Below are 12,494 nucleotides of genomic sequence, written 5' to 3'. Positions count from 1 at the left end.
CACTGACTTTACTTGTGGGATGCTGACAGGATTAGAAATCACAATCACCTGACCACAGCTGACCATGGCAGCATACCAGATCTTAATGGTTACAGGTTTGTGAATACAGTTGGTTTGAAGTTCCTTCAGATTTCAGTTCCACAGGAGTAATGGGTCCTTTTTGGATTTGGACACATTATTTAAGTAACTCCACTTAAGGTACCTGGCTTTAAAATTGTTTCCCATATGATGCACTCTTTTGGCTAATTGAAGATGACAATCAGACAAACAGGAGAATTTTATTAGTATGTGGATTTTCCAGTCTTATTGTTTTATTTTGACATTATATTACATTGTTAATACTGTGGTATAGAAGAAAATATGTTTATTAGTGTGATGTAATGAAAGGTATATTTCTTTGGAGGAATGGAAAGAAAGGGAGTAAACTTCTGGCTTACAGATTATCCCTCAAATAATTTTATTATATTGCTTTTATTTTTTTTAAGTGTTGTTAGCTGCCCAGAGTAATGTATTTTGAGATCGGCAACCATATAAATTTAACAAATGATTAATGTCAGTGGTGGGATTCAAATATGTGAACAACCAGTTCTCTGTGTGGATGTCGCTTCCAGAAGTTCATTCTGGGCCTGAGCAATAAAAAATTCCAACTATTATTAATAATAATAACAACAACAACAACAACAGTCAGCCAGATGTTCAGACTGGATTTGGCATTTTTACCTACCTATCGAGTCCTTACCAAGGACCTGGGATAGGGAGATGTGGATGTTTGATGGTATTACATATATTGTCACAGGATGGAAACAGTTCCTAGTAAGGCCGCCTTTTGCAATTGACTACGGCGAATTTGTCAATGCCAATGGTGTTCAAATGGTGCTCCAGTTATTTTGGGATTGCACCCAAGGCACCTATTACTATTGGTACTATCCTCCTTGCCTTTGCCATAGTCTTTCTATTTCTATTTGTAGGACTTTGTATTTTGTTATCTTCTCCAGTTCTTTCTCTTCTATTCTGCTGTCTCCAGGTACTGCCACGTCCACTATCCAGACTTTTTTGTCTTTCTTATTGACAATTGTTAAGTCCAGGGTGTTATGTTGCAGGTGCTTGTCTTTTTTGAATTCCGAAGTCCCAGAGCAGTTTAACTTTATCATTTTCTATGAGTTTCTCTATTTTATGATCCCACAAGTTCTTGCTTACAGGCAAATGATATTTCTTGCAGATCTTCCAAAGTAGCACCATTGTTGCTACTTTGTCATGCTGCTGCTTGTAGTCAGGCTGTGCGATCTTCTTGCAACAGCTTACCAGGTGGTCCACTGTTTCTTCAGCTTCTTTGCATAGGCGGCACTTACTGTCTGTTGCTGTCTTCTCAATTTTGATTTTGTATGCATTTGTCCTTAAGACTTGGTCTTGTGCAGCCAGAATTAGTCCCTCAGTCTCTTTCTTCAACTTTAACTTTCCTGCTCTTAGCCATTGCCAGGTCTTGTTATTATCTGCTTTCCCAGCTATTTTTTAATGGGCTGGCCATGTAATGCTTTGTCTTCCCATGCTTCTATTCTGTTCTTCATTTGGTCTTTCTTGTAGGCCAGTTTGGTCTCTCCAGTAGTCAGTAAGCTTTCCTGATATACTGATATACTAATTTCAGTGCATCTTCATCATTGTCCTACAGATATTCTTCCAAAGCCATTTTTTCTTCTTCAACCATCTGATGTACTTCTTCTTTAAAAATGTGTAAGAAATGGTGAAAGCCCTATATCTTTCCAAGTTAAAAACTTGAAGTTACAATACAGTTTGATCTAGTGGTTAAGGCATCAGGGGAGACGGCAAGTTCTAGCCGCACCTTAAATCATGATAGCCAGCTGTGTGACTTTGGGCCAGTCATTCTCTCTCAGCCCAACTCACTTCCCAGAGTTATTGTGACGAAAATAGGAGAAGGAAGAAATTTTAGGTACATATGCCACTTTGAGTTCTTTATAAACTCCTGGCCTTCAGAAAGAGCCTTAAGACCTGTTTCTGCTAGTTAACCAGGTGCCCCATAGGGGTATACTATGATGAGGGTAGCTGATGAGTTAGCAGATCCCCACCCCATGTTGCCCATCCTTTTGGTTTTTTATCCTTTATTAATACTGTATTTCTTAATTTCAATTGGTTTTTTTTCTGTGTTATCTTATTATTATGCTTTAAGCCGCAAGAGTCACTGTAACAGTGAGATGGGTGGCATATAAATTTAATAATAAATAAAATAAAAAATAAAAACTAATAATAAAGACAAGATAAAAAAATATTTTAAAAAATATTTGTTCATATTCTTTTCCCCCCAGACCATCAGCAACTTAATCATCCAAGAAGCCAATGTTTCTGTCATGTATAAGTGTGTAGCCTCCAACAAAGTAGGTCGTGATGAACGATTGATTTACTTTTATGTAACAAGTGAGTATCTTAAAACAGAATTCACTTAAACAACCTGTTATATAACATTTAAAGGATTTAAAGTATTTTAAAGACTCCTTAAACTCTTTGAAACCACTGAATGGAGATTGTTTATCAAAGTATGTCTAGTATTGTGTCTTCATGATTAAGCAATTCAGAGTGTTAAAACATATATTTATTATTTGCTAGTCCAAATCATTATCAGAACCAAAATTTGTTGAAATTTTCATTTTAAAACTTGGACTTTTGAAAATTTCGTTTTATAAAATCTATACATTTGAGTTTGCAGTTTGTATTTTAAAGTGCTTTATCTGAATGAAAACATCTATAACAAAATATTCTAAGACTTTATACATTGAAAGTCATGTGAAGTAGAAAAGCAAACAGATGTTTTAGAGCAGGGGCCTTCAAACTTGGACCTTTTATGACTTGTGGACTTCAACTCCCAGAATTCCTCAGCTAGGCACACTGGCTGAGGAATTCTGGGAGTTGAAGTCCACAAGTCATAAAAGGGCCAAATTTGAAGAGCCCTGTTTTAGAGCAAGGAAAGAGAAGATTTGCTCTTCTATCAACACACACAATCGGGTTATCTATCTTAAAAAGCTGGTATTGCCAATTCCCAAGCGTTTCTGGTACAGTAGCACCACCTAGTGCCTTGCCTATTGAATAGAAACTCCATAATTCCAATTTTAGAAGCTGACCTTTTGAATTTTGCTCACTGAACCCCTAGGATTTCTAGAAAACATCTTTGTTTACTAATGGAACAAATGTGAGACAGACAGACAGACAGCAGTTCGTGCAACCACTAAGCTAAGCTAAAATGTAGTTTAATGGTTTCTGTTTTAGAGTGCAGTGGAAAAGCTCACCATTATGTTAACTGAGCAGGCAATCATGTTAAGCCATAAATGAAATTTGGGCATGCAGTATTATGTGAATACAACCACTGTGTTTTCATAATTAGGATTTGAGATAAGCATGTTATATGATTTTAGCCAATGAGATAGTAGGACTTGATTTTAATCTGAACTATTAATCAGTACTACCCTATAATGCCTGTAAATGGATTTCCCTTTAGTTTCACAGAACTTGACATTATTTCAATGTGAAGCTGTAGCTATATAACAGTAATTCATTCATCATTGCCTGGATTAGAGTTGTTTATGGATCATTTATTTCAATTCTATCTTTCCAACAGACAAGACTATATATAGCTCAGGCTTGAACTGCAGAGCCCTTGATGTTTTGTGAGCTTGGCTGATTGCTTGTAAACAACTAATTACCCGACAAAAACCACTAGCGCTAGTGAGTGTGGGATTTGTTCCCTAATACCCAGATCAGGTGGGATTAACATTATACAATCAAGTAGAAAACAGTACCCTAATCAAGGAGAAAACCACATCTCCACCAACACTGGCGGAGCAAACTACTGTATATAATCAAGAAGCAAACCCTACACTTACTAGCATTAATGTTGTTACCTACTTGACTAATGAAATGTCTGCAAGCAAAGAACCAAGTTCAGAGCACCAAGGACTCCACAACTCTCTCTTCTCTCTCTCTCTCTCTCTCTCTCTCTCTCTCTCTCTCTCTCTCTCTCTCTCTCTCTCTCTCTCTCTCTCTCTCTCTCTCTCTCCCTCTCTCTCTCTCCCTCTCTCTCCCTCTCTCTCCCTCTCTCTCCCTCTCCCTCTCCCTCTCCCTCTCCCTCCGTGTGTGTGTGTGTGTGTGTGTGTGTGTGTGTGTGTGTGTGTACAAGTACAAAGCAAAGCCAAGTGCAACCAGAATATTTGAGGCCCATATTTCAGAGATCTTTGGTTGGTCATGTAGTAAAATAAATGTGTAAAATGCTAAGTGATTTGCTACAATGGTAAAACATGAAACATAAAATAAATAAGGGCAGCAGTATTATGTAAGCAGAATTAGAAACAGACGCTTTAGCATTAGTGAACCCACAACTGTTTTAGTGATTGAATATTTGTTTTCTTTTCTTGTTTTCTTGGCAGCCATACCAAATGGATTTGAAATTGAGTCCGAGCCTTCTGAGGAGCCCATTGAGGGACAAGACCTGACACTAAGTTGCAATGCCGATAACTACACCTATGAAAACCTGCAGTGGTACCGGCTCAATCTCTCAAGATTAAATTATGAAGAGGGCAACCCTCTGGTCCTGGATTGCAAGAATGTCCACCACTATGCAATGAAGCTGCAAGGTGAACTGAATTTCAAACCTAACTCCAATTATGCTGCTTTGACACTCACCATCCCAAGTATCTCTCTAGAAGACGAAGGAGACTATGTATGTGAAGTGCAAAACAGAGAAAACAATGAAAAACACTGCCACAAAAGATACATCTCTGTACATGGTAAGGACCACTGAGAAAGTCAAGTTTACAGGAAAACCTTGTTATGCTGAAAGATGTATTAGCCACAGATAACACTGTGGAGAATTCTAACCAATCAGATTCATTCGGGATTGAAATGGCCAGAAGATAACCTTTGGCTTACCGATCTCTCTCCAAATACTTCTTTATGGAACATAGATGATTCTTGGAGACTTGAGGCAGATGGAATTTGATTTCTGATGATGGAAATAATCTGAGGCCTCATAGCAAGTAGATATGCTGAGGAAAAAAGTAACGACTGAAATGAGAAATAAAATGCTGTCCAAGTACAGTATATGTCTCCCTGATTATTTCAAAGCAAGTCTTGCGAATTGATGTGATCTTAAATGTCCAGAATTATACCATTTCCCAAAATGCATTGGCAGTCATTTAAATTCAGATTTTTCTGAGGAGACTTGCTTGGTAATAGACTCATTAAATTTCTTATTCAAATCTTATTTCATAAAAAGCTTAAGCACGATAACTTCTTTGATAATGTTAGTGACAACCCAGAATTTTTGCTTCACAAAATCACAATCCAAAGTCGATTATCAATCCTAATTGAAGGAGGAAACCCTGGTGAAAATATACACTTATAAGATGTGAGTCAACATATGTTATTATATTAAGAAATCACCAACAGTGAAATCAGCACAATTTTTGTCATGATAACGATAATATTGCATTATCATTAATGGACACTATTCATGTATGAGAGAGAAATATGTGGTATGTATTTCAAAATTTGTATTTATAGCATGTGCACATGCTACAGGTTGCCTATAAGGCAGTAATTGCAGGGGGAAAAGAAGAAAATACCATTTTTTCTCGCTTTCTTTTAAAGTTGGATAACAGATGCTTAGGCATGCAGAAGAATCCAATGACTTTTTAATTTTCCTCTGTGCGTTCATGTTGCACAGTGAAAAAAGAGCAACCATGGATTTCCTCCCTGTGAATTTCTTTGGTGAAAAGAGAAGATAAGGAAAAATATTGTAAAACAGGTTCTGTTTTCTTGCCACTTGCATTGGTAACAATTATAATGTTACTACTAGATTGGAGCAACATAAGCCAGTTGTGCACAGGAACAACAGTCACAAAAAAAGCAATCCCAAAAGGAGTTTGGGAGAGGAAAAATTACATATTGAGATTGAAAGAGTGCCAGGGGGGTGATGCATGGATAATTAGAATCAGCCAGATATTCCAGTTTTTAGAAAAAAATGCTATACAGATTAGTAGAAAGAAAAATCCACCCTGTTACAGGGTTCAGGAATGTTATATTTCCACTGGCTTTCAAAGCAAATTAAGATTTTGATCACCTGAAAGTTATTTTAATTGGCCTCTTTTTATCACATAGTATACTAGAAATGGCACAAATGCTTTATGGAATAAGAGCAATCTTTCCTTTGATTTGCCACGGCCAAGGTTCATTTTTGATTTTCTACTTTTACGCAGTTTGTAACATGCTGTCTTCAAGGAAGTGTTCAGCTCCCACCATACAGGGTACCTGTTCTTTATTCCCACACTTCTTGCATTTCATCTATGTTCTCTTAATATTATTGCTTTAGCTTTAGAGATGCCCAGGTTGAAACAGAATCTGTCAAACATCCTGGTAAATGTGAGTGATTCTATAGAGATGCGCTGCAAGGTGGATGGTGTACACATTCCAAACATCAATTGGTATAAAGATGAAAAGCTGGTTGAAAAAGTCTCAGGTATGGTTGGTTAGTTTTATGGGTTTACGGCAGGGGCCTTCAAACTTGGCCCTTTTGTGACTTGTGGACTTCAACTCCCAGAATTCCTCAGCCAGGCATGCCTGGCTGAGGAATTCTGGGAGTTGAAGTCCACAAGTCACAAAAGGGCCAAGTTTGAAGGCCCCTGGTTTAAGGAATGGAACGTTCATGGCCAAAATAATTGCCCAGCTATGACTGGGAGTGCAGAAGCTTGAAAGTTTCAAATCTTTCAAGATTGGATGAATGGGTGGGTGAGTGAGGGATGGACTGACAGACATCTGGTGCTACCGTGTATCCTCAGAATGGTTTGCCTATACCTGTAGCTTTATACAATAATGTATAGAAAAAATCTTTAATTAGTAGGTAGAATCTGAACAAACAGCAGAAATTATAAATTATTGTGAAGAGTGTGCGTCTACCTCCAAGCAACAAACAGGCAACTCAAAATTTATTCCTTCAGTTTCCCTGAACCTCCCCTTTCCCACAAACACATTAATGTCCATGCTTAAAATATGGGCAGCAATCCAAATAGACTATTTGCATGCATAAAAGCAGCATTCACCAACCTGATGCTTTCAGGGTACGTGATCTATAGACAAAACAGAAAATAAATCTGCACCAAGTTTGAGAAAGACCTCTTTTGGATGCAAGATCCAGATTCCGTTTATTCTCACTTTGGCAGTTTTTTTCAGGTTGTTTTCCTCTGATCATTTGAGAATAGAGTCTCACATTATGAATGTAATTTATTACGTGCATATTACTATATATATTTTTTAAAAATGCTATCTTCTAAATGAATTGTTTCCTGACTACATCCAAATGGATGGATCTTAATGTTTTATAGATATTACTTTAGTATGGGAACATATGTTTTTAAAACTGTCCAAGTGCCAATAGTAAAGATAATACTATTACTACTATTACTACTACTAATAATAATAATAAGGTTTTGTCTCAGTTATTCATGCTGTGGTCACATCCTAAACAGACTATTTCAGTGTTTCCCAAACCTGCGTAAAAGTGAGGGGTTTTTAAGGGACACACAAACCTATTATCCATTCACAACAAACTGGATATTTAAATTGACTTAAAAGATTTTACTTAAGTAAAAAGAACTTTCTGATTAGCAGTTTTGGATAAGGAAGGAAAAAGTTTTGGAAGCACTGGACGATTATAATGCACTCTCCATGGGGCTGCCCTTGAAGAATATCTGGAGCTTTAAAGCTTCAACTGGTGCAAAATGTGGCATTGCATGTAGTTAGGTGTGCTTCCAGCATTGTATATGTTATACCACTGCTCCAAAGATGCATTGGTTGCCAGTCTGCTTAAGGTTCAGTTCACGATCCTGGTTTTGACCTTTGCAACCTTTGTGGCATGGAACCAAGTTATATTAGGGACCCCCTTTCCTAGATACATTTACCTATCTCATCAGATGAAGCAGGAGGGGCATCTGACAGGACAGGGGAGGCAAGCAGCTGCCCTGTGGAACATTATATCCCTCACACACACACACCCCACCCCCAAGTGAGATTGGACTCAACTACTGATTTTTCAAAAATTAACTTAAATTTGGACTTAGGGAGTCCATGAAATGACTATGTTCCATGTAGGACTTTGAAGATACCCTCCCATTGTTTTACTTATACTTATTTCTTAATTGTTTGGTTTTTATTGTATGCCACCCAAAGTCACATTCATGAGATTGGCAGCTATATAAACTTGAGAAAGAAAGAAAGAAAGAGAGAGAGGGAGGGAGGGAGGAAGGAAGGAAGGAAGGAAGGAAGGAAGGAAGGAAGGAAGGAAGGAAGGAAGGAAGGAAGGAAGGAAAGATCCAACAATGAACAGTGGTGCTTAAAATCAGCTGCCTGAAATAGTATATAAATTCAGGAATGAAGGTCAAAGGGACTGGTGTCAGTTTACATGCTATTATGCATAACTGAATACATTTCTCTTCCCTCATGTTTCAGGGATTGACTTGGCAGATTCCAATCAGAGGCTCAGTATCCAAAGGGTGAGAGAAGAAGATGCTGGTCTTTACCTTTGTAATGTCTGCAATGCCAAAGGTTGTGTGAATTCCTCTGCCAGTGTTTCTGTGGAAGGTACTATTACTAATTACAGTCCTCTGATTTTATAGAGAGAGAGGTATATATGGAAAGAAAGTATCAGGAGAGGAAAGGTAAACAATTTGGAAGAAAGAAAGGCCTTTTGCCATGCTGATGCAGTAAAACAATTTTCATTCTCCATCATTAACATCCTAAAAAGTTATTCCTAACTAGCCCAATCAAAAGAAAATATATAAAATTTCCAACAATTCCTTCTCGGCTCTCTCTGCATGTATTCTTGATTTGTAATATACTTATTATAATCTTTCTTCTATTTCTTTTGTTCATATTCTTCCTCACATATAGGCTCAGATGACAGAACCAATGTGGAAATTGTAATTTTAATCGGAACTGGGGTTATCGCCATCTTCTTCTGGATTCTCTTGATCCTCATCTTCTGTAATATTAAGAGAGTAAGACTTCTTTTCCATTCTCCATCTAACAAGCTTGATTTGGTGTAGTAGCAAACAGAATCATATTTTACTATAAGGTAAAGGTAAAGGTTCCCCCGCACATGTGTGCTAGTTGTTTCCAACTCTAGGGGCCAGTGCTCATTTCCATTTCAAAGCCGAAGAGCCAGCGCTTGTACAAGGACGTCTCCGTGGTCATGTGGCCGGCATGACTAGACACCAAAGGCGCACAGGACGCTGTTACCTTCCCACCGTAGTGGTCCCTATTTTTCTACTTGCATTTTTACGTGCTTTCGAACTGCTAGGTTGGCAGAAGCTGGGACGAGTAACAGGCGTTCACTCTGTTACGCGGCACTCGGGATTCAACCCGCCAAACTGCCGACCTTCTGATCGACAAGCTCAGCATCCTAACCCACTGAGCCACCACGTCCTTTGTATTTTACTATACTTAATGGGAAATACATCTGAATGGCATCACGTTGGGGAAGATAACATAGGATAACAATTTCTGTAGTCCCATTCCAGTAATGTTATGTTTTTTCCCCTTCAGGCAAGAACTATCTGCTTTTTATCAGGAAAAAAAATGGCTGGCAGCCATGACTGAATAATGTTGGCCTTGCTGTGGAAAAGAACCAAATAGAACCCCCTAGTCTATCATTTGCTCATGCAGTGTAGCACACTGATAGGAAAAACGTTTTGCACAATGAATCGGTTTCTAGCAGATGTTATACAGAGTGACTGGATGTCAGAACCATTTTTGTCTTTTTGCTAAGACAAACACAGCCAGTGTCAAGGATCAGGATTCGAAGAAAACTAAACAATGACACACGTCCTTTGCAAAATGACCACAATCTAGTAGCTTTCTTTGTGTTGCAGCCTGCTCATGCTGATATCAAGACGGGCTATCTTTCCATTATCATGAATCCAAATGAAGTCCCTTTGGAAGAACAGTGTGAATACCTGCCCTATGATTCCAACAAATGGGAATTTCCTCGGGAGAGACTTCGATTAGGTACACAGAAACATTGTGCTTGCTGGTGAGAGAGGAATAGTTGTAAACACTTTCTAGCAATCATGGGGGCTCTGATTGCTGATAATGGTATGTATGAGTTGTACTGTAATAGCAGCTCATAGGATCTACAGTTTTTGTTGCCCCAACCCAACATCCATTGTGTTCTGGATTGCAGTATGCATACAACATGGTAGATCTACCAGAAAGTATAGGGACAGTGGATACAGCAATTATCTTTTCCAGTCTAATTCAAAAAGTTGCCCTCACTTTTCTGGTATTTTCTTTTCAAAAGCAAGACATGACATCCTGCTTCAGCTAGCCGGTTTCCTTCCTTTTGCTTTGTTGACACTGCCTCTTTCTCACTTCCTCTCCTTACCCTTACTTTGAAAAGGCAACACCACCTGTAAATGGTGAAAATGCCATTATTTCTTCTTCCTTTTCATACCTTTATTTCTTTGTTGTCTTGATTTCCTGTTTTGTGTGGGTCTCATTCAAGTTATTGTGAATAGTTACATAAATTCCTCCAAATGCAATCTAGATTTTTTTAAGCCTGATTTGCACCCTCTTTTTTTCCTTTTTTTCAGGTAAAGTCCTAGGCCATGGGGCTTTTGGGAAAGTAATGGAAGCCTCTGCATTTGGAATTAACAAAAGCAATAGCTGTGAAACTGTGGCAGTTAAAATGCTGAAAGGTAGGCAAAATAAATAGATTATATAAATATGAGCATATTGGTGTTCTATCTGGAAATAACCATCAAGCTAGTAGTTGTCTCTGGAAGACAATTTTCCCATGATTTTAACAATCATTCATCACTTCCTGAATATTCAACTGTGCTTTGATCAAGAAAAGTCACAAATCTGAACTTACTGGACTAAAATAATCTTTGGCTATCTTTTTTGTGAACATTCCATTTTTTGGCATCTAACTATAATAATCTTTTCATATCTGTTAAACATTCTCCCTAACTGAGCTCTCAATTATTGGTCAGGAAGCAGTCACTTGTAGCCAACTAATCAACTTATAAATACCTAATAAAATGAATTAATTGAAATAAGTAATACTATGGATGATATTTGGATAATGATTACTGGGTGTTTCATTAAAAAAACACGAGTTCATCATTTCTACAAGGTAAAATAATGTTCATGTCCCAGAACGCTGTGGAAATCACACTTTACAGTGCTAGATTTCAGACAGCAAAACACTTCAATTCAGAGCAATTCCTTAAACACATAGTCTGATTCTGAACAAGAAGTGAGTGTAGCTTACCATCAGGCAAGTACTAAATTATTAGCCAACTTGAGTGTCATAGTTTTAAACTTATATGCTTATATTAGGTGTTCTAGTATTTCCCATCTCAGAATGGAGAGAAATGGTCATTCAATTACACCAGGGGTCTTCAAACTTGGCCCTTTTATGACTTGTGGACTTCAACTCCCAGAATTCCTCAGCCAGCATGCCTGGCTGAGGAATTCTGGGAGTTGAAGTCTACAAGTCATAAAAGGGCCAAGTTTGAAGACCCTGAATTACGCCAACAGGGAGACTTGACTTCTGAGGAGCGTCGAGCAGTTCTGGGGCAACAGATCAAACATTGTGTTCTATTTGGACCTGTCCGCTCAGGAGCAGGAGAACTAGATAAATCCTTTTCTGTTTTTCAAAATCCTAAATGTGGCATAGTGTACATTGAAGGTTTGTGTGCCATAAAACCACCAGAAATAATTGTTGGCAGGTTAAAAGTTAAAAAAAAACATGAAGGAAAGAGGGTTGGAGACAACAGATTTTAATATTTTAATTAACAGAACAGAATATCTTACTTGTAGCTTAGCTGTTAATATAACTGATTAATGTTTTCAGCCCCTAAGCACTGTAATGGAATATTGATAGCGGTGGAGAATCTCCTTTTATAAAAAGGCTTATGGCACTTGAAAGTGCTAACAGGTTTTTCTAATCAACTTAACATTTTAAATTGCAGCTTTTACATCTCTGTTCATTTTAATTCTCTGTGGGGATTCTAAAACTAACCTCAAAGTGAATTAGGGTAGGGAAAACCAAGGAAAATATTTCAAAAAGCTAAGCATTGAGTAATAGCTGTTACAACAGAATCAGGCCCTTTTAGTAATTGGCGTTTGGTCTTAAAGCCATTCTCTCTCCACTGTACAGAAATAGTTGCTGTTCCACTGAAATTAGAAAAGCGTTATTGCTACTGTAGATAAGAGTCAGCAGAGGACTACTTTTCTCCTTGCTGCGATACTTCTAATTTTTCTGGGAGTTTTGAGCGCTTCTTTGTGAAAGAATCATCTTGTCTGCCTGCATTAACCGCTCTTATTATTACAAAATTTACTAATACTAATTAGTAACCAATCATAGAGTTGAAAGAGGTCATGTAGAGAATCAAGTCCAAAATCTGCACTAAAGTAACACTGCTAGTCTCTGTGGG

General features: G+C 37.8%; 1 protein-coding gene across 1 annotated transcript in view; it reads left to right on the top strand.

Annotated features, from left to right (window-relative positions):
- FLT4 (fms related receptor tyrosine kinase 4) overlaps positions 1-12,494 on the top strand; it is a 115,095-nt gene that overhangs the window by 71,976 nt on the left and 30,625 nt on the right. The window contains exons 12-18 of the mRNA XM_081316397.1: positions 2,319-2,427; positions 4,428-4,787; positions 6,371-6,517; positions 8,503-8,634; positions 8,944-9,050; positions 9,924-10,059; positions 10,644-10,748. Of these exons, the coding sequence (XP_081172523.1) occupies positions 2,319-2,427; positions 4,428-4,787; positions 6,371-6,517; positions 8,503-8,634; positions 8,944-9,050; positions 9,924-10,059; positions 10,644-10,748 (1,096 nt within the window). The remainder of the gene's footprint in view (positions 1-2,318; positions 2,428-4,427; positions 4,788-6,370; positions 6,518-8,502; positions 8,635-8,943; positions 9,051-9,923; positions 10,060-10,643; positions 10,749-12,494) is intronic.

This window comes from Vipera berus (genome assembly GCF_964194415.1).
Source record: "Vipera berus genome assembly, chromosome: 2".
NCBI lineage: Eukaryota > Metazoa > Chordata > Lepidosauria > Squamata > Viperidae > Vipera > Vipera berus.
The sequence above is the reverse complement of the archived record's forward strand: the minus strand, read 5'-3'. Positions and strand labels throughout refer to the sequence as shown.